The sequence below is a fragment of the Canis aureus genome, chromosome 6 (genome assembly GCF_053574225.1).
Source record: "Canis aureus isolate CA01 chromosome 6, VMU_Caureus_v.1.0, whole genome shotgun sequence".
Taxonomy (NCBI): domain Eukaryota; kingdom Metazoa; phylum Chordata; class Mammalia; order Carnivora; family Canidae; genus Canis; species Canis aureus.
Window position 1 is genome coordinate 55430346 of NC_135616.1, and position 25965 is coordinate 55456310.

Sequence of the window (25965 nt, forward strand, 5' to 3'; positions counted from 1 at the left end):
TAAAATCTTTTAAATGAAAAGAAAAAGAAAAAGCCAAAGCAGATAAATTTATATTTAGTATATTTTTTTAAGATTTTATTTATTTACTCATGAGAGACAGAGAGAGAGAGACAGAGACAGAGACACAGGCAGAGGGAGAAGCAGGCTCCATGCAGGGAGCCCAATGTGGGACTTGATCCAGGGACTCCAGGATCGCCCTGGAGCGGAAGGCAGACGCTAAACTGCTGAGCCACCCAGGGATCCCTATATTTAGTATTTAATGTTTCAGCATTTTATCTTACTGGAAATGATCTAAGTATTCAATAAATATCTAGTATATCAATTTAATTTAACTTAGTATAACTTTAAAGATTCAAGTTACCAAAAAGATTTTGGAAACTATTTTTAAGTAGCCATATTTTATAAAATGAAATCACTGTTGAAAAGTTCATTTATAAACCTATTCTATTTACATGTATTTAACTCACATTTCTAAATAATTATGTTTAGATTACTCGTGAAAATTTCATGAGACATTAGACAAAGTTAGCCATCATCTTATTTTTCTCATTGACAACTTTTGTAATATCAAAAACATTATAGAAGCAAAGCGTCTATAAAGTTAAACATGTGGCTTCTCTCTCTCTCCTTCTGTGCTTGACATACACTAAGTAATTTATTTTTTATTATATATGTTCTTTTATTATATGTTTTATTCTTAGGTTGAATTCACAATTTTATAATCTTAAATATCTAATAGAGACAACATAAGCTCATTTCACTCGTCTTAATTTATGTAAGTGCTTATTTTTTAAGCCAGTTAAATAGAGTCCTTTTACAACTTATGACAGTATCATCCAGAGGTTGAAGAGTATCACATACATTACATATATAAACATGAAGACACAAACAGAAATCTTATAGCTCTCATTTGAAAATTTTAGCCACGAGAGAGGTATGATAACACAAAATTCATTAGTTTATAAAAGAACAGTTGAATCCAATTGTGTTTCTGACAAATGGAACAAGTTATGGATATCTACTTAGATTGCTAAAGCTTTTTTACTAGTATTTGCACAGACTTTTAGGATTTGTATTTGCCCTCCACAGGTAATCTTATGGAGGCTGTGAACTAAACTTGGGGCAAGGAAGTTTTCATAGAAGTTTGTGTTTTCAAAAAGCTTCCCTCCCTCTTTTTTTGTATATATGGTAAGGGTCCAACTTCATTCTTTGGCATGTTGATGTCCAGTTTTTCCAACCACTTGTTGAAGGGACTGTCTTTATTCATTAAGTGTCCTTGGCCCTCTTGTCAAAGATTATTTGACCATGTATATAAGGATTTATTTCTGGGCTCTTTATTCTATTTCACTGGCCTATGAGTCTGTGTTTATGCCAGTACGACAGTGATTTGATAAATCTAGCTTTGTGATATGTCTTAAAATCAGAAAAGTGTTAGACTTCCAACTTTTGTTCTTTTCAAGCTAATTTTGAGGCTATTCAGAGTTCCTTGATATTCCATATGAATTTTAGGATGGATTTTTCTATTTCTGCAAGAAATAACTTCGGGACTTTGATAGGAATTACACTGAATCTGTAGTTTGTTTTGGGTTAGTGTTAACACCTTAATAATATTAAAATATATATAATATAATAATAATATTAAGTCTTCCAATCCATGAATATGGGAAATCTTTCCATTAATCTGTGCCTTCTTTAACTTCTTCAGGTAATGTTTCATAGTTTTCAGTGTATGTGTGTTTTAAATTTTAAACACAAAAAATTCAAGCAGTCACTCACAGGAAAATAAGTTCTCTTACTTTAACTTTGTAACCACTGAGCTATTGTCGTTTACTTCAAATCTATGATTTGAATGCAGCAATTATTAAACGCAGGAGTTGTAGACAGAAACTGTGCTGGACGATAGCTTGACCAATATCAGTTCACACTTGAAATGAATAAAGTCCACATATACGGAAAGCAGATTGTATAATGGAGAATTCTCCAAATTGACTTGTATGCGGGATACTTTTTTTTTCCTAAAGGATAAATAATTAAAATGTGCTAAGCTGGAATATATGTATACATTACTAAAAACTCTATGTGAACTGCAGCAATTGTTGACAATTTAGAACAACATCAAGATTTTTCTGGGAGGAGTATTTTATCACTAACATTCCTTAGAAGTGCCAGATTTTGTTGATAATAACATGCAGAATGCAGACTGATATTATTATTTTTTTAATTCTCAGGAAATGCATAACTTGATTCCCTGTACCTGGGGAGGGCTTCTCTCACCACTGACCTTTAGCTCACTCTTGGCCCTGGTCCTCAAAGAGTGAGTTTGGAAGCTCGCAGGCCACTAGTTCCCAGTGTAGCTTTAGTAACTCAGTGCTTCAGTCACTAGCATCAGTCACCTGCTGCTCTGCTTCTAGAGTTCCTGCTACTCTCCACTCTACTCTCACATGGCTTCTGCCTAACCACCTTACCTGACCATCTTTCAGCTTCTACTGCGGCTGTGAACAGGTGACGAATCTGCTGTCTTACACTCTGGTCACCAAAAGAGGATCCCATAATAAAACACTCTGTGCCAGGCTCCCTCAGGAGCTGTGAGCCAGTTTGGAGACTGACTGTTTCTGGGCCGACACCCAACCCTGAGAAATCACTGAAGGCCAGAGTGGCAGGGCCATGTGGTCAGCTTTCCTTTGGAGGGAGCCCAGACAAGGCAGAGAGGCATTCAAAGCGGTTCCTCCCCAAACTCCCCTTCCTCCCTGTTTTCTTTCTTTCTTCTCTCTGCCAGTGCTTGTGACTTATACGCTCTCTGCTTTCTCTTTTCCTTTTCCTTCCCTCCTTCCTTCCCTCCTCCTTCCTCTCTATGACAATCTCTGTGTATATGCGGATATGGAGCTTCACAAATTTATATTTATATTCACTGCCCACACTGTGACAGTAATAAATGCTTCCCTGTAGAGCATAGGGCCTTTTATGCCTAACTAACAGTTAAGAGAATTGGTTAACTTACCTCACCAGCCTTCAAACAATTCTAAGTTGGCCTGTGGTCTTCAGTTACCCAGTTATTATAGAATGTCTCTAAATCTAATCCTTTAACCACTTATGAACAAAATTTCCCCCCCTCAAAAAAAAAATCATTATTTGTGAAACTTTCCAAACAGTCTCTTTCAGGGTAAACAGTAAACTTTCAGGATGCTTTATTTGGGAAAATAAGTGTCAGAATTTATGACTCCAGAGCCCTGTTGAGAGTTATTCATTATTCTAGCATTTTAAAAGCTATTGTCTTGGGGCGCCTGGGTGGCTCAGGCAGTTAAGTGGCTGCCTTTGGCTCAGGTCATGATGACAGGGTCCTGAGATGGAGCACTTTAGCAGCCTCTCTCTGCTCAGTGGGGAACCTGCTTCTTCTTCTGCTCTTCCCCCCACTTGTTCTCTCTCTCTCTCTCTCTCTCTTTCTCTCTTTCTCTCTAATAAATAAAAGTCTTTTTAAAATATATTTAAAAGCTGTTGTCTTCATTTTCACTCCCACATTGGTTTCTTTCCAGATTGCAGATGTCCTGTAGTAGATACAATAGGGAGGAGTGACCGCATTACAAGATAAAGAACAGTGGAGAGATTAGCAGCCCCTCTCATGCAGCAGGTGGGCAGCACTGTTTCCTGTGCACCAGGCTTCTTTCCATTTTTATTTCTGAAAAGATAATCAGATTTAACAAGAAAACTTATTAAGAATTGCTTTTAAAAACCTAATCTCACCTTCCTAACATTTATTTCAAGTTCTATGTATCTCCTCCCACACGCATAAGAACTTTTCCCTAGCTACAATTATAACTAGGGACACACTGCTATTTTATCCCTAGCTGTAGGCAGACAAACTTCCTTGTTGTGGCTGCAGAAGGTAGATAATCTTTCTCCAACACTTTTTGTAATCTAGCCCACCATGTCTGATGGGTCACAAATATTTATCAGTAAAATGTGGCAAAGCCTTTAGGAGTTCACAACCCCGTGAGAAAATCAGAGAGACACATAATGCAGTTTGTCTTCCAAAAGGCCTTTGCCAATCCCTTCACCTTTTCCTCCAGTCTGTCCAAAGTGGTAAAGAAAGAAGAGCCTATCAATCGGACAGGAGTCATAGCCCTCTGAAAATCCCAGCAATTCCTTCCTTCCTGTCGCCGAGGAGTTACTTCTAAGAACTTCAAGATTCTCCCCAACCCTGCCAGCTGCCAGAAAACATTTATTCCCCCTGATATCAGAGCCTCTACTATCATTACTCTACAAAGTAAATCACTCCTGTAGCCTGGTCTCCCTTTCCCACATTCCGATCTCTCCCAGGAATGCCTTCCTTGCCCCTCCTCCTCTTCTCCTTTCCCTTGGCACTTCTTGGTAGCCCTCAGGAAAAGAGCTCTAATGTCTTCCTTCTGGAATGGACTCAGTCCACGGAGCACCTACTTTCAGTGTAGTAGAGGCTAGGCTAACTCCCTATGAGGGCCAAGCAGGACAGACAGTGTTCTTTCAACTTTGCACATTAAAGGTAAGGGAATATTCTTTACTTTGATAAAGAAATATGCTCTTATTCCTCCTTGAAACATATGGTCCTTGGTCAACCTTTCATTTTCACAATTTTGACCGAGATAGGGATACATTAGGATAGGATACATTTTCCTCCTAATTCTACTCTAAGAAAAATAATAGTGCTAGCGTGGGATTAAAGTGACAACAGACACTACTGTGTCAGTAAGTGGTGAGAGACCTTCTGAATAACTGGGAACATGTGCACTCTTAGAAGGCTACTCTCCAGCCACTGTTCACCCACATGTAACAGGGGCCTAGTGTTTCTGATTTTCCAGGAGACAGAAATCCAGATATTTTTGTAAAGACCCCTGTTCTTCGAATGTTTTCAGCTAATTCAAAAGAACTTAAAATGTTGCAGAGCCTAAAGCAAATAGGCATGCAGGGTGCAAAAGACTGCCAGTGTGCAGTTTCTGGCACTGCAAATATTAAGAGGAATTTATCTGATTATATCTGCTTAATTTACAACAGAGAGTTCCATAACTATGCTTTTTTTTTTTTAGAGAGATCAATAGTCTGCTTCTGTATTCATTCCCCATATTTGTGGTATATGTGTTTTCTACCTCATCTCCATGGCATTAAAAATGGTGTATTAAAGTCAGATTACCCTCTTTTCCATCCTCTCTTTCTCCGTCCCCTGTGAAAGGAGTTAAGACATAGTGCTTTTAAAACCAAAGCTTGAAGTCAAATTAGTTTAGGTATTAAATTACAGTAGCTTTATAGAGTTCTCTAGAGTGGCTAGAAATTTTACCAGTAATCTTACTGTAAATCCTTGTTTAGGGGGGAACTGAGTAAATATGGTTAGTGTGCACATACACACACACACACACACACACCACAGCACTATGACAAAAACAAATCACAGTATGTGAGTCACTTCTCTTAACACTACCATGTGCCTTCCTTGAGCCTAAGAAGCTCCATGCAGAGGATTTTCCCACTTCTGAACTCCAACCAATTAGCACCCTCCCCCATCAGCATTTACTCTATATTTTTATCAAAACTGCATGTACATCTGTCTTCCCTGTAAGAGCAGGGACTGCAGCTTATCACTGTATCACCAGGCTGGAACAGTGCCTCGCACACAACTGGCAAAGCAAGACGTATTGCATGAGCCAGTATCATCATCCAAATAATAGCTACCGTTTCCAGAGCACTTACTATATGCTAAGTAGTATACCTACATTATCCTAGAGGCTTTCCCAGACCAGACCATCCAACCCAAAGCAGCACCCCAGACACCCTCTAGCACAGAAACTTATTTTATTTCTCTAAAGAGGATTCACTGCTATTTAATATATTCTTGTTTAATTATGTCTCCCCTACTAGAATGAAAACACCAAGAGAACAGTCATTTTGTCTGCCTCATGCTTGGCACATAGCAAATAAATGAATCTAAACCTCCCACCTCCTTGGGTAGCAAAGTCGACTTGCACACAGCAGATCCCAATAAATATGTTTTAAAATGTATATGGGGGGGGGGGGCACCTGGGTGGCTCAGCAGGTTAAGCAGATGCTTTGAGTTCAGATCCTGATCTGAGGTCCCAGGATGGAGACTGATGTGGGGCTCCCTGCTCAGCGGGGAGTCTGCTTCTCCCTCTGCTTCTGCCCATCCCCTTGACCTGCTCCTTCTCTCTCTGTCTCTCTCTCAAGTGAATAAATAAAATCTTTCTAAAAAATAAAATGTATATGCAGATTTCAGGGGCAGCTGGGTGGCTCAGTCCCCTGAGCAACCAACACCTGGTTTCCCCTTAGGTCAGGATCTCATGGGTTGTGGCATAGAGCCCCTCCTGGGGCTCATGCTCAGTGAGGAGTCCGTTTCACATTCTCTCTCCTTCTCCCTCTGCCCCTCCCCCCTAACAAATAAATAAATCTTTTTAAAAATGTATGTGTAGATTTCAGGATAATTGTGTTGAATAGTTTGTGCTCATAATCCTGGGAAAGGGGAGCAAAATATAAGTTTAGTTCACATTCCCCCAAGCATTGACTGACATAGGTGCTGGAATTTTTGCTGCAATATGAAAGCCACTTCCTCTGACATAAGGTCCCCACCACGTCAGGGTCTTGCCACATCCTCCGATACAGAGTTCATGACGGCTAGGGTGGCTAGGGCGGTCAGGATTCCAGAAGCTCACACTTCAAAAGAGGTGAGTGGAGGGTCAGGCGACCAAGCGTGAGTGTACAGGATTTCCGCGGATTCGTCATCCCCCCACCCGGATTCTCCACCTCGGGGCTCCCCTTCTGCTGCTCCACTCCGGGGCCCGAGGTCACTGAGCCCCACGTCACGTGAGTGCAGACGCGCGCCGGCGCCCACAGGGTCTGGCAGGTTCGAGGCAGCAAACGAGTGCCCAGAGCTCACCCAGCCGTGCCCCGCGGGTCGGTCGCCACCGTCCCTCCTACCCGCTCCGACCGCAGCTCGGTGCCCCGCCCCCGCCAGGCCCCGCCCCCGCCAGGCCCCGCCCCCGCCAGGCCCCGCCCCCTCCGTGCGCGGCCTCACTCGGCGGCGGGCAGCTGCGCCGCCAGAGCCGGGAAGGAGGTGGTTGCTGCTGCTGCGCCTCCTCGTCTTCCCGCGTCACCGCTGCCGCCATGCCCGGAGGTCTCCTTCTCGGGGACGAGGCTCCCAACTTCGAGGCCAATACTACCATCGGCCGCATCCGTTTCCACGACTACCTGGGAGACTCGTAAGTGGCCACCTCGCAGCCCTGCGCTGCCCTCGGGTGACGCCGGGCCTCGGAGGTGCCTTCCCTGTTCCTCCTCCCTTCCGTCCTCCTTCCCGCTCGCCGCCCGCCTCCTCCCCGCACCGGTTCCTGCACGTGCCTCCGGCCGAGTGGCCCCCGCCCCGCGGCGAACGAGCGCTGCACCCTCCCCCCCCCCCCCGCCGGCGGCCCCCGCGTGGCTGAGCTGGCTCCTCGGCGGGAAAGGGGGAGGGGAACGAATTGGGCTCCCGCGGGTCCCGGCCCCCGAGGCGGTGCGGGGGGCTGCCTGCCGCCCTCTCTCGGCCTGGCCCGCGGAGGCCCAGCGGGGCCAGGGCCGGGCGGCATCAGCGGTCACTTCCCGGGATTCGTGCCCAGCGCCGCACCTCCCTCCCTCCTCCCTCCGTTCTGGAATTTGCTCCCTGGGGAAGGTGGGGGTCTGAGGCCAGAGTCTGAGGTCACTGCTGCTGGCTGGAGGTGTCCGATGGCCCAGCGGGTTATCGGAAGGTCCTGCTCGCTGCAGTGGCATTTGCAGGCTTCTGCTCCCTGCAGTGGCATTTGCAGGCTTCTCGGCACAAAACGGACAGTTTAAAGCCACCAGCAGCCAAATAATAACCGGCTGAGAGACTTCTTGTCCAGAGCCTCCTCCAGTGGCTGGCATAGGATTTGATAACAGCTCCGGGAGGAACCAAGAACACTGTGTATGTAGGTGTGTCCTTCATTCCAGAACTTGCAACATTTTGAGGGAAGGGCTTTCTGAGGTTGCTCAGTTGCCGTGGCGGTGGCGGGTCCTCGCCGCGGCGGGCGGGCCTGCAGGCTATCCCGTGCACTGGGACGCTCCTACCTCCCGGCTTTTGAGACCCTTTTGTTCCTCAGTGGTGTGCCCCTCTCCTCTTCCTCCCCCTTCTGCCTTGCTTCCAGCACGTGGCCTTGCTGGTAATAGCCAAATCTGGCCTGGGAGTCACACCATTATGACTAGGAGTGAATTGATGTTGCCCTGGGTTTTATATTTTACAGCTCCTGAATCAGGCTTTTTAAGTTGCTTAGTTTTAATCTGAAACATCCCAGATATGTCTCATTATATTATGGTTCTGGAGTTGCAGCAGCCCCACCACACTGGTTTCTCTCTTTTTTTTTTTTTTTTTTTTTTTTTTTGATTATTGAGGTACAGTTGACTTACAGTGTATATTAGTTTCAGGTGTACAACAGATTAATTAGACGATTCTATACATTATTCAGTGCTCATCGCAGTAAGTGTAGTCACTATCTGTCACCATACATTACAGTTTTATTGGCTGTATTCGCCATGCTTTACTTTTCATCTCCATGATTTATATATTTTATAACTGCAAGTTTGTGCCTCTTAGTCCCCTTCTCCCCCCACTTGCTCTGGCAACCGTGGTTTTCTGTATTTATGAGTCTGTTCCTGGCTTTTCGTGTGTTCAATTTGCACCGTGATGTAGTAACACTTAACAATTCTTCCATGATTTGTTACCCTTTTTATTTAGTGTCCAGGTGTATGTGTATATAGACAGAGAAAGAGAAGTTTATGAGATTAATCAATGACTGGACAGGGCTATGCAGAGAACCTGGGAGAGATTCTTACATTTTAGGCCTGCATATCCCCTTACAATCCTTTAATTCCATTGTCCAGCCACTGATTAAGGGAAAAGCCAAGCTTTGTGAAAGAGAAGATTAGGCTACAAAAAAAAAAAAAAAAAAAAAAGATGAGAAATGGAACATTCAGACTGTAAAGGCAGGAAATAACCTCAGAAGTACAGATTGTGTCCAATATCATAATCTAGGTATTAGTATTTTTCCAAAAGTCCATGGGATTTTCAGAGTATGTTCCTTCCCATTCCCATCGATAGCCCTCACCCGGAAATAACAAAATCTTACCAGAACTCTTAGATTGTATAGATTAAAGTATTAACATAAGTATATTTACTATAGCAATAATTATAAATGCTGTCACTATTTAAGCTAACCCTAATTTGGGGGGTTTCTGTTGTCGTTTATTGGCCCCTAGATCTATCTCAATTTCATGAAAAGTGGTACCTTCTCAGGGAACCACCAGTAGGAAGATGAGAAAAATACCTGCATCTGTAACAAGTAGTATAACAAGTCAGCCTCAGATCAGGCATGGGGTAGTATTCCCTACCCTACCCCAAAAAGAAGTTGGAGCTCTTTATATAATAATAGATGGATTTTGCCTAATATAGTTTTTTCCAACTCTGTTCTGTGGGTTATCTCAATTCGGATGCCAGTTTTTGATCCAGGTGTTTTTTTGGAGGAAAAAAATAAAATAATTTCAGACATTACAGGTATCTACTACCTCTGACAATTGGAAACAACTAAGGGGTTGGGTGCTGCATTTGATGACTTTAATCAGCTTTATCACTGTTTTTGTATGATTGTGGTAGAAGCAGCTTCTTTACCCTACGTTTTCACCCCAAAAAAGGTGTTTTCTTGGGATTTTCTGGGGGTTAGTGAGTGAGGACCCTTCCCTTAAAGGAGGAAACTTTTTGTCTTTTGGAAATAAGGAAGGAAATGGGATAATGTAATTAAACTACTCTTTAGGAGCACAATAGGGAGACTTAGAGGGGAATAGTAAGACATTCTCAGAGTTACCCTATTCCTAGCCACATGGCAAACTGGAGTTTGGCTTCTGAGGGAAGCAGGATGTGAAGTGGCTTAAACTTAGTTCCTTAGCATGATTCAGCAAAACATTCTTGACACACAATGGAAAGAGTATGTCTAATGCTGATAATTCATCAATCCTGTAACGACACAGGAAGAAATGTCCTATTTATTTTTTTCTCATCTTCTGCAGACTTTCTCTTAAGTCTCATCTGACCCTTAAGCAGATCGTTTGCCATAGAACCTAAGGCCTAGATTTTACGTAAACCTAGGTTACTTCTTTCAAAAGATGTATGTCCCTCTTATTGCATAAAAAAGTAAGCATACTACAATCCTCCAGAATCTTAAAAATATTACCTCTCTCTTCACAGGCTTGCCCAGGTCCCTCTATCATTCTTGTGGGAAGGCTTTTCCTTTCCTGAAGCCTGGGAGTCCAAGTTGATGTCCCAGTATGCCCGACTCCAAAAAATGCCTGACTGGGAAGGAGGAACCCTTGTTTCTGCTTTTGTAACTTGGCAAACTTTGAGAGATCAGCTTGGCATCTAGGCTAGGTTTAGTAATCTACTAGTTTAGGATCCTGGTTTAATGTAAGTCAACAGGGGTTATGGCAAACCGAGTGTTAAGTTTTCCTTTTCAGTCAGAAGAGTAGTTTCTATTGCAGAGGAGAAGAAAATAGTAGTCCAAAAGTTCTGGTGACTTCGATTGAAATGTGCTTAAAATCTATGCACAGTGTTGCCTTAGGCAATGATGATTTAGATACTAGAATTTATGTAAGAGTCTGTAGTTGTAACAATCTATTGTAGGCTGTCAGTTTTCCGCCCACTTGATCTTAAAGCAAGAAGCAAGACTGCAAATGAAGAGACAGGTAAAACTGTTTAAGTGCAGTTGTTTTGTCAGGTTATAAGGATTGTGTGTCCTGTTTGGCAAGCTAGGTCAGTAAAGTCCATTTACAAAAGTTTTTATATCCATTCACTACAAAGAAGCCAAGTGTCAACTTTAATTTTACATATAAATAGGGGATAGAAGCCTATTTATTTCAGATTACATAACCTGCTTATTTTCGCAGTCAGGCATTTGTTTGGAGTGGGGCATATTGGGACATTCATTGTTGAAGCTGAATATCAGGGTCTCTATGCCTAGAAAGAAAATAGAAGTGAGTAAGAAAGAAAAGTAATTGTCCTCATAAGCATTCATTTTTGACCTAGGATTTGTGATTTCTTGTTCTGCATGATGGTAATAACCTCTCCAATCATTTGTGACTTCCTTTTCCTTTGTTTCAGATGGGGCATTCTCTTCTCTCACCCTCGAGATTTTACCCCTGTGTGTACCACAGAGCTTGGCAGAGCTGCAAAGCTGGCACCAGAATTTGCCAAGAAGAATGTTAAGATGATTGCCCTTTCAGTGGACAGTGTTGAAGACCATCTTGCCTGGAGCAAGGTATAGTACCAATTGGCATGTGCTTTGAGGTTATAGATCAAGTTATAAATTACATAGAGTAGCTTGGTTTGGGTTTTGTTTTTTTTTTATTTTTTTATTTAAATTCAATTTAGTTGTATTATTAGTTTCAGGGATAGAATTTAGTGATTTATCAGTTGCATGTAACACCCAGTGCTCATCACATCAAGTGCCCTCCTTAATGCCCTTCATCCAGTTAAGTGCATGCCCGATCCACCTCCCACTAGCAACCCTCAGTTTGTTCCCTAGAGTTAAGAGTCTCTTATGCTTTGTCTCCCTTTCTGTTTTCATCTTATTTTTACTTCCTTTCCCCTATGTTCATCTGTTTTGTTCCTTAAATTCCACATGAGTGAAATCATATGGTATTTTTTTTCTGACTGGCCTATTTCACTCAGCATAATACCTTCTAGTTCCATCCACTTCTAGTTGCCAATCTTACAAATGGCAAGATTTCATTCTTTTTGATGGCTGAGTGATATACTCCATTGTATATATTACACCACATCTTCTTTATCCATTTATGGACATGTTGATGGACATCTGGGCTCTTTCATAGTTTGGGTATTGTGGACATTGCTGCTATGAACATTAGGGTGCAGGTACCCCTTCAAATCACTGTTTGTATCCTTTGGATAAATACCCAGTAGTGCAATTGCTGGGTCATAGGGTAGTTCTAGTTTTAACTTTTTGAGGAACCTCCATACTGTTTTCCAGAGTGGCTACACCAGTTTACATTCCCACCAACAGTGTAAGATTGGTTCCACTTTCTCTGCATCCTTGCCAACATCTGTTTCCTGAGTTGTTAACTTTTATAGAGTAGCTTGTTTTTTGAGGTAAAGGTACAAGTAACCTCAGTTTCAAACTTCACCAATTATCTGAAAATCTGACTTGGACTGTATTGTGAACTCCTCCTTGCTAAACGCAGTGTTCAGTTCTCAGCCCTAATCTTTCTTGGCCTACTAGCAGCCTTCAACCCACTGATCACTGTATTTTCTGAAACATTTTACCCTCTTGGCTTCCAGACACCACATCTCTAACTATTCCTGCTTATCCTTAGACTGAGCCCCATCATTTTCCAACTCCTGATTTATGCTGACGTTGCCCTGGATGCATTTCATAGATGCCTTCTCTTTTTATCTACACCCTCCCCCTTGTTGAGCTCATCCACTCACTTCTAAATGCTGTGATGCCCAAATTTCATCTGCAGGCCAGACTCCGCTAGCTTCCAGACTGATAGAACCAGTCCCAGCTCAGCCTCTCCCTGGGATGTCCTGTCATCTCACACTTGATATATCTAACACTGGGTTCCTTTTCATAACCTTTTTCATCTTAGCTAATGGACACTGCGTTTTCATAGTTGCTCAGGCAAAAAGCCAGACGTCTTCCTTAATTCCTCTGGTTTTTCCATGTCCATGTCTGATTCATCAGGAAACTTGGTCTACCCTACCTTTAAAATTATCCAGAATCCCTTTCCCCAGATATCTTTGTGGCTTGCCCTCACCTCTTTCTGGTCTTGACTCAAATGACTCCTCCTGAAAGCCTTCCATGGCCTCCTTATCTAAGATTATAACTCCCCTCCATACTGCCTAGCCCCCTTTGATTGTCTCCTTAGCACTTGTCACCATCTAAAAGAAAATGCTCTGCACATTGCCAGTTTCTTTTGTTCATTTATCCACACCCACCAGAGTGGACGCTCAGTAGGGCAGATTACCTTTCTGTGCACTGCTAGACAATATTTGGCACCCAGTACATTCTAGGCAGTCGGTCTATACATGTTGAATGCATGGCCTAAAGGAATTGCCTGCTTTCAACAAAAGGATTGACTTGGACAATAAATGTGGTGGTTGAGGCTTAACTCCGGAACATTCTGATGACTTTGCTACAACATGCCACTAAATAATGCTGATAGGTAAGTTTCGAGGGACACTTAGGCATTATAGCAAGCACTCCGCATACAACTGGATAAAAGACGTGGTCCTGACTTGTGAGTTGGCACCTGGAGCTGTATCCCTTGGCCATCTCATGCTAATTAATTCTGTGTCTGAGATTAGAAGAATGATATATAGGAGAAAAGAGAAGGGCATTGCTCTTTCTTGGGGTGGGGTTTTTTTTTCATTCCTTACTTCTGGCTATGACTAATGGCTACATTTCTACAGCGTTCTCTCAGACCATTTCTCATTCATTCCTGGGAGCAGCCCTTTACAGGAGGCGTAGTTCTTGTTCTCATGTACATAGATGAGAATACCTTCTCCTCCCACCGAGTCAGAGGGACTTGCTCAGGATTGTCCTGCTGGAAAATGATCGCAGTCAGAACTTTATACCAATGCTATTTGTGATACTAAATGCTTTAGGGTAGGCATTAGCCAGATTTAGGACAGAATAAAGCCAAAGTATGTGGTTCTTTGGCATTCTTGGATGTAACATAATGCCCATCAGGAAGTGGCAGTGTTGACCATCATTATGGTATAGCAGTCATTAAAACTAGAAATCACCAAAGGAAGAGCATATCACCTATCATGTGACACCCCTTAAAGTACAGCAGTGTGCCCAGCTTCATTTTTAGCTGGTGAACTTCTGCCTTAGAATTTTCACAACTGCAATTGCATTCAATAGGAAACAGGTCCCAACTATCAGAAGCAGTGGCCAAACTTTGACATTCAGCTGGTTAAATAGGAAACTTTAGGGTGCCTCTAGCATGAAGCCATTGTGATTACTTTTCAGTTGTGATGACTTGACAGGGAGCCAGTGATAAGAGAAGGGAAATTGAGATAATAAAATTAAGGAACAGGTTAAAATGCCTTCTTATCCATTTCAAAGTTCATCGATACCTGTCATGTCTGTTGAGAAATTAGACTCTATAACTACCATGACATCAGCCTGTTTTACTTTTAAGACTCCACATAATACATAGACCTTATTCCAACTTTTTTTAAAGATTTATTTATTCATTCATTCATTCATAAGAGACAGAGAGAGGCAGAGACACAGACACAGGCAAAGGGAGAAGCAGGCCTCCTTCAATTACAAAACAACTTAGGGTGTTCATTTATTCATTTATTCAAATGTATTCAAAATACCTTCAATTACAAAACAACTTAGGGTGTTCATTTATTCATTTATTCATAGGAGCCCTATGCGGCACTCTATTCTGGGACTCCAGGATCACACTCTGGGCCGAAGGCAGGTGCTAAACTGCTGAGCCACCCAGGAATCCCCCCTTATTCCAACTTTAAATCCTCTTTTCTGCTACTTCTTAAAATTCCACCAAGCTAAGTTACTCACTCTCTTCCCAATTACTTACATGCAGACTTGTCTACATGTTTCATTAATACTGCTCCCCTTACCTGTAAAAATCTGATCCATTCTTCAAGTCCCCAGGTAGATATCTTCCCTGAAGTCATAACAAACTGGGCAGACCTACAAATTGGGGACATTAGTATTCTTTAGCATTGACAGTCTACCATTTAAACATTAGAGTTTTGCATTTGCTGCTATTTCATAGGGGAATCATCTTAACCAAAGTAGAAGTTTCTTTGAAGGCAAGAAGTGGGGATCCCTGGGTGGCGCAGCGGTTTGGCGCCTGCCTTTGGCCCAGGGCAGGATCCTGGAGACCCGGGATCGAGTCCCACGTCAGGCTCCTGGTGCATGGAGCCTGCTTCTCCCTCTGCCTGTGTCTCTGCCTCTCTCTCTCTGTGTGACTATCATAAATAAATAAATAAATAAATAAATAAAACCACTGCATGAACTAGGACTCTTGAAAAGCTGTATTATCTGTGAAAAGGTGTAGTGGCAAAAAATTTCAAAAAAAAAAAAAAAAAAAATGAAGGCAAGAAGTGTGCCTGACTCATCCACATGTACTTGCTCTAGTGTTTACCCCACTTTAAGTGCTAGATCAATGCTTGATCGAATAATTAAGCTAGATCCCCCCCTGCCGCCCCCCCACTCCCCGCAAAGGCTTCGAGGGATAGGAAAAGAAGTGAATGAGTGAAGTTTACTAGGAATAAGGAAGAAAATACATTACTGTCTTTCAGTTGAGACCTGAAATGCTTTATGTTCTGTGTGGATTTCACCCTCGTGTACATTTACCTCTGCCTTTCACCCATAAAAAATTTACATTTTACTGTCCTTAAAGTATATATTCAGCTCTCCATTCTTGGGTTTGTTTTAAGCGTTGTGATTTTTTTTTTCATTTCTTAATAATCTTCCTTAATTTTATTATCTTAACTTCCCTTCTCTTGTCACTGGCTCCCTATCAAGTCATTGCCTTACAGTAGCATAATGTTTGGGTCAGGGTACTTAGAGTGTAGGCACTAGATCTATAGAATTATCTTTGCATGTGGCATTATTTCTAGATGTGATGGACTTAATGAACCCATTATTTCTGATGCTATTTACTTGTTGTGTACCAGAGGTACCTTGTATTAGGATCTAACTACAGTATTTGACTTTTAAAGCTGCTTTCTTTCTTGCTACTTAAAGTAGTAAAAGCGTGCCAAATTTTAAGAGAACTGGACATGAAAAGGGTCTATGGTTATAACCTAAGGACTCTACCATACTGTTCTGTCAAGACTGATTGGAATGAGGGGTGTTCATTTATTCATTTCCTTACTCAGATTGCTTAGAGAAAATTATGATTGTGGTCCTCTTTCCTGTCTTACAAGACAATAGCTGTTAACTGATTGAATTTAGAAGATGTGTTTGGTTTAGAATTATTTTTTCTCTTTCACCTGCATTCAGGATATCAATGCCTACAATGGGCAGGAGCCCACAGAAACATTACCTTTCCCCATCATTGATGATAAGAATCGGGACCTTGCCATCCTGTTAGGCATGCTGGACCCGGCAGAGAAGGACGAAAAGGGCATGCCTGTGACAGCTCGTGTGGTGAGTCATAGAAATCCGTTATGTAGTCCTCAGGACCGGCCAGGTGCTATGTCTAACTGAGTGCTTGCACCAACTCCAGGAAATAAGGAAATACGTTCAATTACAAAACAACTATATTAATGGCAATATCACTGATCATCTGTACTGCTAATGAAAGTAAAATCTTCAGCTAAATTTTTTAATTGCTGAATTTGACACCTTGGAAATCTACATAAAATAAATAAGTAGTTATTGTAAGATGTCATCTGAAAGTGAAGAATCTTTTCTCCAGCTCTCCTGACAGCCCTCTCTTTAAAGGGGTGGGCCATACCGTTCTCCATAAGGCAGCTCTGGTTTGGAATTCCTGTTTGTTCTGTCCGTATCACTAGAGAAGAAACAAGGCCTCATCTGCAAAAATGTATAACTATTTGAGGGACCGGTATCAACTCCCATTAGTATATTTTTTAAGATAATCATCCCTAGTTAACCTTGTACCTTCCTGAAGACTTTCCTGGATTTCATTTTCATAACAGTTTTTCTTACTGAAACAGCCAGAACCAATAGAATTCCCTTCTAAGTTTAGAAAAATAACAGGGAACATGCCTGGCTGGCTCAGTCAGTAGAGCATGTATGTGACTCTTGATCCCAGGGTTGTAAGTTCTAGCCCCACGTTGGGTGTAGAGATATTTAAAAATAAAAAATATATCTTAAAAAAAGAACAATAACAGTATAGATTCTATTTACCTTTTACTTGTCCTTAAAGTATATATTCAACTCTCCATTCTTGGGTTTAAGTTTTGTGGGGTTTTTTTTTCATTTCTTAATAATGTTCCTTAATTTTATTATCTTAACTTCCTTTTTCTTGTCACTGGTTACCTATCCAGTCACTGCCTTACAGTAGCATAATGTCTGGGTCAGCCACCCAGATTAATAGTTTGATGTATTCTAGATGTTGAGGGAGGCCGGGAGGGGTGTTTTGGTAGTTTTTGTTTTTAACACCCTTGAACATTTCTAATGACTGAAGAGCTTTCAAAGAGGATTTAATGGGATCCCTGGGTGGCGCAGCGGTTTGGCGCCTGCCTTTGGCCCAATCTCTCTCTCTCTCTGTGACTATCATAAATAAATAAAAAAATAAAATAAAAATTTAAAAAAAAAGAGGATTTATTTATTTTTTTTAATTTTTTATTTATTTATGATAGTCACACACACAGAGAGAGAGAGAGAGAGAGAGGCAGAGACACAGGCAGAGGGAGAAGCAGGCTCCATGCACCGGGAGCCCGACGTGGGACTCGATCCCGGGTCTCCAGGATCACGCCCTAGGCCAAAGGCAGGCGCCAAACCGCTGCGCCACCCAGGGATCCCAAAAAAGAGGATTTAATATCAAAAACACTTAAAGAGGGGCCTCTGGGTGCTCAGTGGTTGGGCGTCTGCCTTTGGCTCGTGAACCCGGGGTCCTAGGATTGAGTCCCATATCGGGGTGCTTGAAGAGACCCTGCTTCTCTTTCTGTCTGTGTCTCTGCCTCTCTGTGTCGCTCATGAATAAACAAAATCTTAAAAAAAAAAAAAAAGGCACTTAAAGAATTCCTCTATTTATACATCTGTGTGCTTTGCAGGTGTTTATTTTTGGTCCTGATAAGAAACTGAAGCTGTCTATCCTCTACCCAGCGACCACTGGCCGGAACTTTGATGAGATTCTCCGAGTAATTACCTCCCTCCAGCTGACGGCAGAGAAGAGGGTTGCCACCCCGGTTGATTGGAAGGTAAAGTTGTTAAAAGGGCAGATACCCAACTTGCCTTGCAAGGCCTAAGGGCCCGGTCTCTAAATGGCTGTCCTCGGAGTCTTTGTTACATGGGGCTTTATGTCTGGCATGCACACACAGGCAGGCTTTTCCTGCCTGGCTAAGTTTCAGATTGGCTGTGAGGCCACTGTCAAGATCTTCAACACCTTTTATATATAATACAAGTCCCTATATTGCTTTCTAACTTGTAGGTCATTTGATCAAATTAATTGGTGAGAACGATTCCGTTTCCTAATAAAAGATTTTTTTTTTTAAACCTTCAACCCTTTTAAAAACTAGGAAAATAATGGCAAAATATTTACGGCTAAACTTAGATTGGCCGCTTAAGTCATGGCTAGAAAACCACATGGTGTATTAATGTCATGGAACATTTCATTTCTGGTAAGCTTCATTCAGTCCTTTAAACTCAAGTCAGATTCTTAGAATCATGTTCATAAACATTTAATCTCTAGGATTTCTGCAAAAGGAAAGACAGGACATCACAAAAAATGTCGCTACATTTTTAAACACGTGCTAATCTGAATGCCAGGTTGTGTTGGTTTTGTTTTTCCTGACCAGCAAATCATTTAAATTCTGTGTCCATCCACTGAATATGTATTTATTGAGCCCAGGCAGTGGGCACTGGGATAGAGCAGTGAAAAATATCCATATAAATGTAAATAGAAATCCCTGCCCTCATAGAGCTTACAGTCCACTGGGTGGAGACACACAGCAAGTTTCCAGTGCATTAGGTGACATTGAACATGACAGAATAATCAAGCAGAGGTGGAAAGAACCAGAACACGGGTGGGAGGGTTGGTTTTATAATTGGCTGTCAAGGAAGGCCTTTTCTGAAGGGACTTTTGGGAAGGACACGAAGAAAGCAAGGGACCAAGTCATGCATATTTGTGAGAGAGGTGCACTGCAGGCAAAAGGAACAGCTAAAGAAAGTGAGCTTGGTGGGTTTGAGAAACAGAAGAAAAGCCAGTGTGCCTGCAAGAGAAGGAGCAGGAAGTGGGGCAGCCGGAAGGACTTAGAATTAAACCTTTGCAGGTGTTTAATGCCAAGCCATCACTGGGTTTAAAATCAGATGATTTCTTGTTAAGATGGGAGAGTAGTTCCCTCAGGAAAGTGTCAGAGATCAAAACAAAGTTCCTCAGAGGGGGAGAGTAAACCAATCCAGAGTTGTTCTCATTTCACTTTACTTGAATTTCAGTATTCTCCATGTCTTTCAATAGGATGGAGACAGCGTGATGGTTCTTCCCACCATCCCTGAAGATGAAGCCAAAAAACTCTTCCCTAAAGGAGTCTTCACCAAAGAGCTCCCATCTGGCAAGAAGTACCTCCGCTACACACCCCAGCCTTAGTCTCTCCGAGGAGTCGGTGCTGGAGCTGTTGGCGTAGCTCAGTGAGCCAGAGGATCCGGGCTGCCAGTCATGTTCTCCTACAACTGTTCCGTCAAAACATCCTGGGGTGATCACAGCTAAGGCCTTTAGGTTGCTCTACTACTGGCTTATTAAATGAAAATGGCACTAAAAATTTCTTGGGATCCTTTACTCTGTGCCTTCACCAGCATTCAACTCTGTTCATATACCTTAGCATTCTCCACTGACTCTCTTTGAAATATAGTCTGTATGAGAGGCTCTGATCTTGGATCTTTACAAGATTTGGGATCATTGAAGTAGTATGGTTGGAAAAGCCTGCTTTGTTCCATCGTAGAATGACTATCCATTTTTTTAGCTGTTCTAATCAAATCCAGAACTTGGGGTACAGATTCCTCTGTGATGAGTATTTAAGATGTTCTTCACTCTTCAGTGTTTGGATCACAGCAGGGGCAAAAAAAACCTTTCGGTTCTATACTTTTTCAATAGATAAGTGAGATGAACAGGGGGAAGGATCTTTAAATACTGTGCTATAAAGAAAAATCTTTCAGTAAATTTCTACCAAAAGAAGGAGGCTATAGGAAAGGCTCCACTTGCCTGCCAGGGAGGTGTACCAGAAGGTGTGAGCAATATGACAGTGCCATGTGCCTTTCATACAAAGTATTTCCATATGTTGGTCTGCTCTGCAATGATGGACACAAGCAAGGGCACACCTTCGAGAGAAAGGAGATGATGATGGAAACTTTTTTATAGAACTATTCTTGCAGTGAGGGGGTGAGTCTTTTTTCTGATTCTTGCTTTTGGGGGATCAGCAAATAAATTCTTTGTTAAAACTGGACCAGAGAATTCTGTTGTCACATTTTGAAGTACTAGTTTAGACTCTCCTGCACGGCAGAGGTCTGCTGGAATTGGCATTGGTACTTACTTTTCTCCAAAGGCAGATACATAAAATTTCATATAATGAAAATGGAAGAGCAACTGATGAACAAGTGATTTCACCACATCTCTTGGCCCGCTTTGGTCCTTCCTATTATTTCCCTGGGTCCTTGTGTTTGTGACTCCTGTATAAAGAGCTCTCCTAACATATTACTTTAATTGCATTACTAGGCTTAAGAATATGAATCTTGAGGAAAATAGTACATCTTTTCTGGAAAGATACTAAAGACTGAGAACTCATGGTCTCTCAGACTTTTATTAGACTGTGCTAATATATCCTGGGTTTAGAAAGAAGTATATACAATATATACTATACCTGGTATAGTCTCTTGTATGTAGCCCTTTATATTTGCATTGAATATAATAATGTAAAACATGATGCCCAGTGCCAGGTGTTAGACAAGTCATTAAGTCTTCAGTTTCCTTGAATTCTCCACATGTAAAATTCAAGTGACACCAGGAAGGTTGAAAATGGAGTAAAAATCAAAGTTACCCAATATCCTGAAAAATGCTGGTGTGAAAGACAAGCGGACTGGTGCCCTGCTCTTGCCTCTTCAAGTCACAGTATATTTTGCCCTTAAAGAACTAATACCTGGTCCTCTAGAGTATATCTCCTAATATGCTAATCCTTGGATCCCTGGTCTCCTGTCCCCTCCCCAGCTATTAGATTCCTCTAATAGCTGTTCTCTTCTCTTCCCTTGGCTATTTGATTCTGCTAGTCCTTGTTTCTTGGAAAGGCTGGCTTCAACTTACTTTCATGGTGACAGTTCAAAGTCTAAATCTCCAACATTAATTATCCAGACCTGAGTGTTGGTCTTTACTGACCGATGGAACATGTGCCATTGAATATCCAGATTCAAAATCAAGTTGGTCAACTTTCCACCCAGTAAATCTCCTGCCCCCCCGCCCCCATTGCTCCCTCAGGCACCCAAACCTTGGTGTTTTGTTTGGCCCTCTCTATCTGTATATATGATATAAAGACAATGAAAAAGCTCAAAGGAAAAAGGGGCCATGTACCCCCCAAGTGGAGTTCTGGCTGTCACCACACAGCCATGAGACTTTGTGAAAGTATTGTTTTCCAAATATAAAGTAGTAGTAGTAGTATACTTAGGATCACAAGTATATCTTTAATACACTAGTGGGCATGGAAAGTAGAGCCTCCCTATCAAGAGCTGCTGCTGTCAATTTTCATGGGAGAACAGAATAAATTGCATCCTGCATTCAAAGATTTATCAATTGGAAGTGAATATATGACCATCGTGACTATGGGAGAAGCATAAGGAATCTGAGAGGTAGTCTGTGGACTTCGGTGGAAATACACCACTTCTACGATTCTCCAAGTGGTGAACCTGTGGCTCCTGTGTGCTTTGGTCACAAGTCTGATCTCACTTCTAACCTGCACCCAAGTGTAGGAATCTTCATCATGATGCTCAGCAAAGGGGAAGGAGCCAGAATGGTGTGTCTAAATGGCCAAGTCAAAATGCCAATTGGGTGCAACAAAGTGGCTGGTATAGTTGTTTACTCCCTCTGACTCCACCTCTTTAGGGCAATGCAAATTGAAGAAATACAACTTTAATTTTAGCTTAAAGAGTGTGTTAAATAGATAAAAGGTTATTACCACTTTCTTGGCAGTACCTGGCTCACAAATAGACAAGTGTGATTCAATTCTTGGGAATGAGGATCTTTAGAGTTTCTAGAAGAATTCTATCTCCTGTCAGCAGTTGGAGGCCTTTTTTTGTTTTTTGTTTTGTCTTGCACAAAACATAAATCACGAATTGGTCCTGGCAGCATCTGATAACCTGGGAATGGGGAACCATAGAATGAGGCTGTAAAGGTCAACAGCGAAGTGGAGAGAAAAAGCTCTGAACCTTCATCATCCTAGTCCACCAATTGTGAGCCTGTGCTACCTCTTGACTTACGGAGTATATAAAATAATAAATTTCCTTAAGATTTAAGCCTTTTGAGTTGGGTTTAGGCCAAAAGCATCCTAACTGATATATATGGAATGAAGTAGTGTCCCTAGTTCTTTCAGATACTTGGTGATGTGCCTCCTAAGCAAGACTAGTGCAGACTAGGGTATCTCAAGTTTCAATATTCAAATTCCACGAGGAGTGTTACCTACCCCCAGAGACTGACTCTGTAGTTGGCCAGATGTTCTTCATTTGTAATACCCAGGTGATTATGAGGCAGAGTCGAACAGATATTGCAGTTGTTACCCAATATTCATTTACCCCTTATTTTCGCTAAAAAACACCCAGATTGTATCCAGGTGGCAAAGTGAAGTGCCAGTTAAAATTCATCTTAAGGTGATAGGATTGGGCACTCATAGTGCTGGCCCTCTTGAGGTCCATTCCTAAATAAAAGGCAAAACCTCATGAAGAGAAAAACCCCTTGCCCTCCTAAAAAGCCAATAGGTTTCCCAGAGGTACAGATGTCAGTTTGCCAGCCTGAGACTCAAAGTCACAGGCCAAGGGTCAGGGAAGAGGCTGCAGCCTCCCTCCACGATAACTTCCGCAAGCAGCTGCACCTGCCCTCCTCTGCCTATTTCCAACATTTTGTTACCCTAAGAAAAATGAAGCCTCAGACGCCTGGGTGGCTCAGTCTATTAAGGGTCTGCCCTCGGCTCAGGTCATGATCCCTGGGGTCGAGCCCCACATGGGGCTCCCTGCTGAGCTTCTCCCTCCCCCTCTGCCCACTGCTCCTACTCCCCCTGCTTGTGCTGTGTCAAATACATAAATTAAATATTTTTTTAAAAAAGGCAGAAGAAAAATGAAGACCTTAAAAGAATAAGTCAAGTGGATGAAAGGTACAGCATAGGGAATATGGTCACTGGTACTATAATAGCATCATGTGGTGACAGGTGGTAGCTACACTTGGGGTGAGCACAGCATAAGGTTTAGAGAAACTGAATCACTATGTTGTACACCTGAAACTAACAGCATTGTGTGTCAACTCACATAATTTTTTAAAAAGGAAAATGAAGCATATGTAATGGGGAACAGAAGGCTAGCTGAGGACAAAGCACAAGCTCACACCCCACAAACAACTTCCACCCCCCAACCCTCCCCTGCCAGGTGCGCTATGTGTGATATTTCTCCAGAAGTTCCAATTGTCTTCCTGTTAATGTCTTGCTAGAGGGAAAAACAACCTTAACTTGACAATAGCAAGGCCTCCAGTATCCTGTGAGTCCTCTTTAACAGATGAAAATCCTTTTGAAGCCTCCCTTTTCCTTACGCCCTCCAACTACCAAGTATATAATCAGCCACCCCTCACAACCCTGGGGCAGCAGGTCTTTCTGCCCACAGGTCCTGTCCCCAGTCTAATACAACCATCATTTTGCACCAAAGACTTCTTAACAATTCTTTCTTAGTCCTATTCTCAGGACCCAACCCCACCAAACCTCACCTATATTCCAAAACTACTTCATACGTGGTTCAGTCACAGTGGTCAGATTCCTGTATGTACAGCCACATCCAATATTTTTTGGCATGCTGGTGATCGCAGTCCAAACTGCCCTGTTATGCTAGGTGTCCAGAAGTTTCTCATAAATAGGTAGGCCTGACTTTTCCCCTTACCTTTTCTTCTATTCTTACCTCTATTATGGTTTTCCGTAGAGAACCAAATATCCTTTCAAAATCTTGTTGAAATGAAAAGGGATAATGGATTCCAAATAATAAACCATCAGACCATAAAACTAAATTTTATTTGACTTTTAAAAAGAAATTGAAAAGTGATACCAAAGAGTATTATGCACTGTAAGATTGTTAATTTCTCCTAAACTTTGTTTTCAGTAACTAAGATTGTGAAATACAGTTCCATTTTTCAACATTTACTAAACTGGGGAGGGAGGGAACAACGTTTCTCTGGAAAATGTTAGGCACTAAGAACAAATCAAATAAATTATAGGTCATGTGCTTTAGTCAGTAATATATCAATTATACAATGCTTTTGATAACTTTTACCCTCCTAAAAGAGTAGGCCATAAATTATATTATTATCCTGAAGAATTTATGAACATCTCAAGGATAATGCAACTGCTTAAAATTGGAGCTTTTCCATCAACTGTGAAATAAATACAGCAGTTAATTGTTCCAGCAACTTCTAAGTAACCTCCTCACCAGGTAATCCTTCAGCACTTAGGCCAGGTGCTCCCTCAAGGAGGCTCAGTCTTTAACCTGACTCCACATATCACATTAGCACCATTAATATTCTTTTCTAAAATGGGATGCACTTTCCAACTATAAAAGAAACTCAAAAGTAAAAATATTAGACGATAAGCATTTCAGGAAAAACAAACTACTAAATGCAATCAGAAAACTTACTGAGAATTTTCTATTTTATCATCTGAAACATTCCCTCTAAACGATTTTTGATATTAAGGGCTGTGAGACACATGTGTATCTCTACCGTCAGACATCATCTTGTAAAGAGATACTACATTAATTCAGTAAGAGCAGTCAGACAAAGGTGCACTTCAGGAAAAGAGAAACGTCAAGGGAGTTGAATTCTAGTTGTTTGTGACCGATTCCAAGATAACGGGAAATTTCTTTCCTAAAAAATGATAAAATTTTTTTAATAATGGGGCCTGGAAAAGATAGCAACAATGAGGAGTCAGTTGAGTCAACTACTTGACTCCCAACTAGGTTTCCCATTTGTGAAATAGGGTCCTTTTAAGAAGTCTCTGAGGAGAGGATGACCTTGGAAGGCTACCTAAAAGAACTAAGTTGTTCTCTATAAGGAACCATAAGTCATACATTTGGTCAATGCAAACTTCCTTCCCTCAGCAAACACACTGTACACCACCCTGACTGTCATAGATGACTGTGCAGACCCAGAATTTCTATTAAAAGGGTCTTAGGGTGACTCTGGTTGGGGATGTGGTGAACCAAGGAACTTCTCTTGAAGCTGTGTAAGTGCTCTCTTGGAGAGCATTTTTATTTGGGGTGACTTTGCAACTGGGAGAGAGAGGGTGCTGAAGGTCCTTGCAGCCCATCCCGGACACCATTGACTGCTCCCTGGTCTACCTGTGCATTTGTCTAGCTAGCAACCTAGTGCCTGTGAGAGCCGTCTTCTCCACTCAGCTGTGGGCTTGAGCCCAAATGAGCTCTTTGAGGGGCTCTGACAGAGACTCCTTGAGTAACTAGTCTCGTAGGTCCCCTACTGCCAAGAATTACCCCCACTCTGCCCTGCCCCGGTGTGACCAGCCCTCCCTTCTCCCACTCTACACATGATTTTCAGCACTTCTCAAGCTTTCCAGATTTGCCCTGATTGCTGAGGAAAACAAGCAAAGCTATCAGGGCAAAATTTAAGTGACTCTCCATAATAAATGGTTTGAAGTCTCCTGATTTATTGTAAAAATTCAGACAAGTTTGTCACCCTACTCCATAACATGTTTGTTTTAATATAAAACATTTCAGATAACCTAATGGTTAAATGAGTTTCCTCCCTTTAAAAGAGCATCAAGTAAAAGAGATACTCTAGGAAGATGCTCTGGATCAGGCTGTGGCTCCATATACCCGGGGGCACCACAAATCCTCAGAGAAGGCACACTCTATAGGGAGGAGCACAGGCACATAGATGCTCATGCCTAATTGTGAATGTGGCCTGACCCTCCCCATCCCTAAGGTGCCCAGTAGACTGGGGTCCTGGGGCAAAATCACATCTTTC

At 42.0% G+C, this 25965-nt stretch overlaps 2 protein-coding genes and 1 long non-coding RNA gene across 14 annotated transcripts in view; 1 reads left to right on the forward strand and 2 right to left on the reverse strand.

The window, feature by feature from the left end:
• Nucleotides 1-399: 399 nt before the first annotated feature.
• LOC144316159 (uncharacterized) lies at nt 400-6032 on the reverse strand. The gene is made up of 3 exons (XR_013381995.1): nt 5159-6032; nt 2999-3673; nt 400-2015 (listed from the first exon to the last, which is right to left on the reverse strand). It is a non-coding gene; the product is annotated as an uncharacterized LOC144316159 (long non-coding RNA).
• Nucleotides 6033-7020: 988 nt separating this feature from the next.
• PRDX6 (peroxiredoxin 6) lies at nt 7021-20208 on the forward strand. The gene is made up of 5 exons (XM_077901718.1): nt 7021-7232; nt 11165-11321; nt 16077-16223; nt 17816-17962; nt 19219-20208. The coding sequence occupies exons 1-5, from the start codon at nt 7138-7140 to the stop codon at nt 19345-19347; spliced, it is 675 nt and encodes a 224-aa protein (XP_077757844.1). The 5' UTR covers nt 7021-7137; the 3' UTR covers nt 19348-20208.
• The window catches only part of SLC9C2 (solute carrier family 9 member C2 (putative)), a 107341-nt gene continuing 101231 nt past the window's right edge, over nt 19856-25965 (reverse strand). For all 12 annotated transcript variants that reach the window (XM_077901700.1, XM_077901710.1, XM_077901709.1 and 9 more), the window contains one exon: nt 19856-24849. In XM_077901700.1, coding sequence (XP_077757826.1) covers nt 24790-24849 — 60 coding nt within the window. In that variant the 3' untranslated portion in view covers nt 19856-24789. The remainder of the gene's footprint in view (nt 24850-25965) is intronic.

Coding starts and splice junctions, on each gene's coding strand:
- PRDX6 (XM_077901718.1), top strand. CDS start 7,138: ATGCCCGGAGGTCTCCTTCTCGGGGACGAGGCTCCCAACTTCGAGGCC. Junction 16,224..17,815: donor TGCCTGTGACAGCTCGTGTG/GTGAGTCATAGA, acceptor TGTGCTTTGCAG/GTGTTTATTTTTGGTCCTGA. Junction 17,963..19,218: donor CCACCCCGGTTGATTGGAAG/GTAAAGTTGTTA, acceptor GTCTTTCAATAG/GATGGAGACAGCGTGATGGT.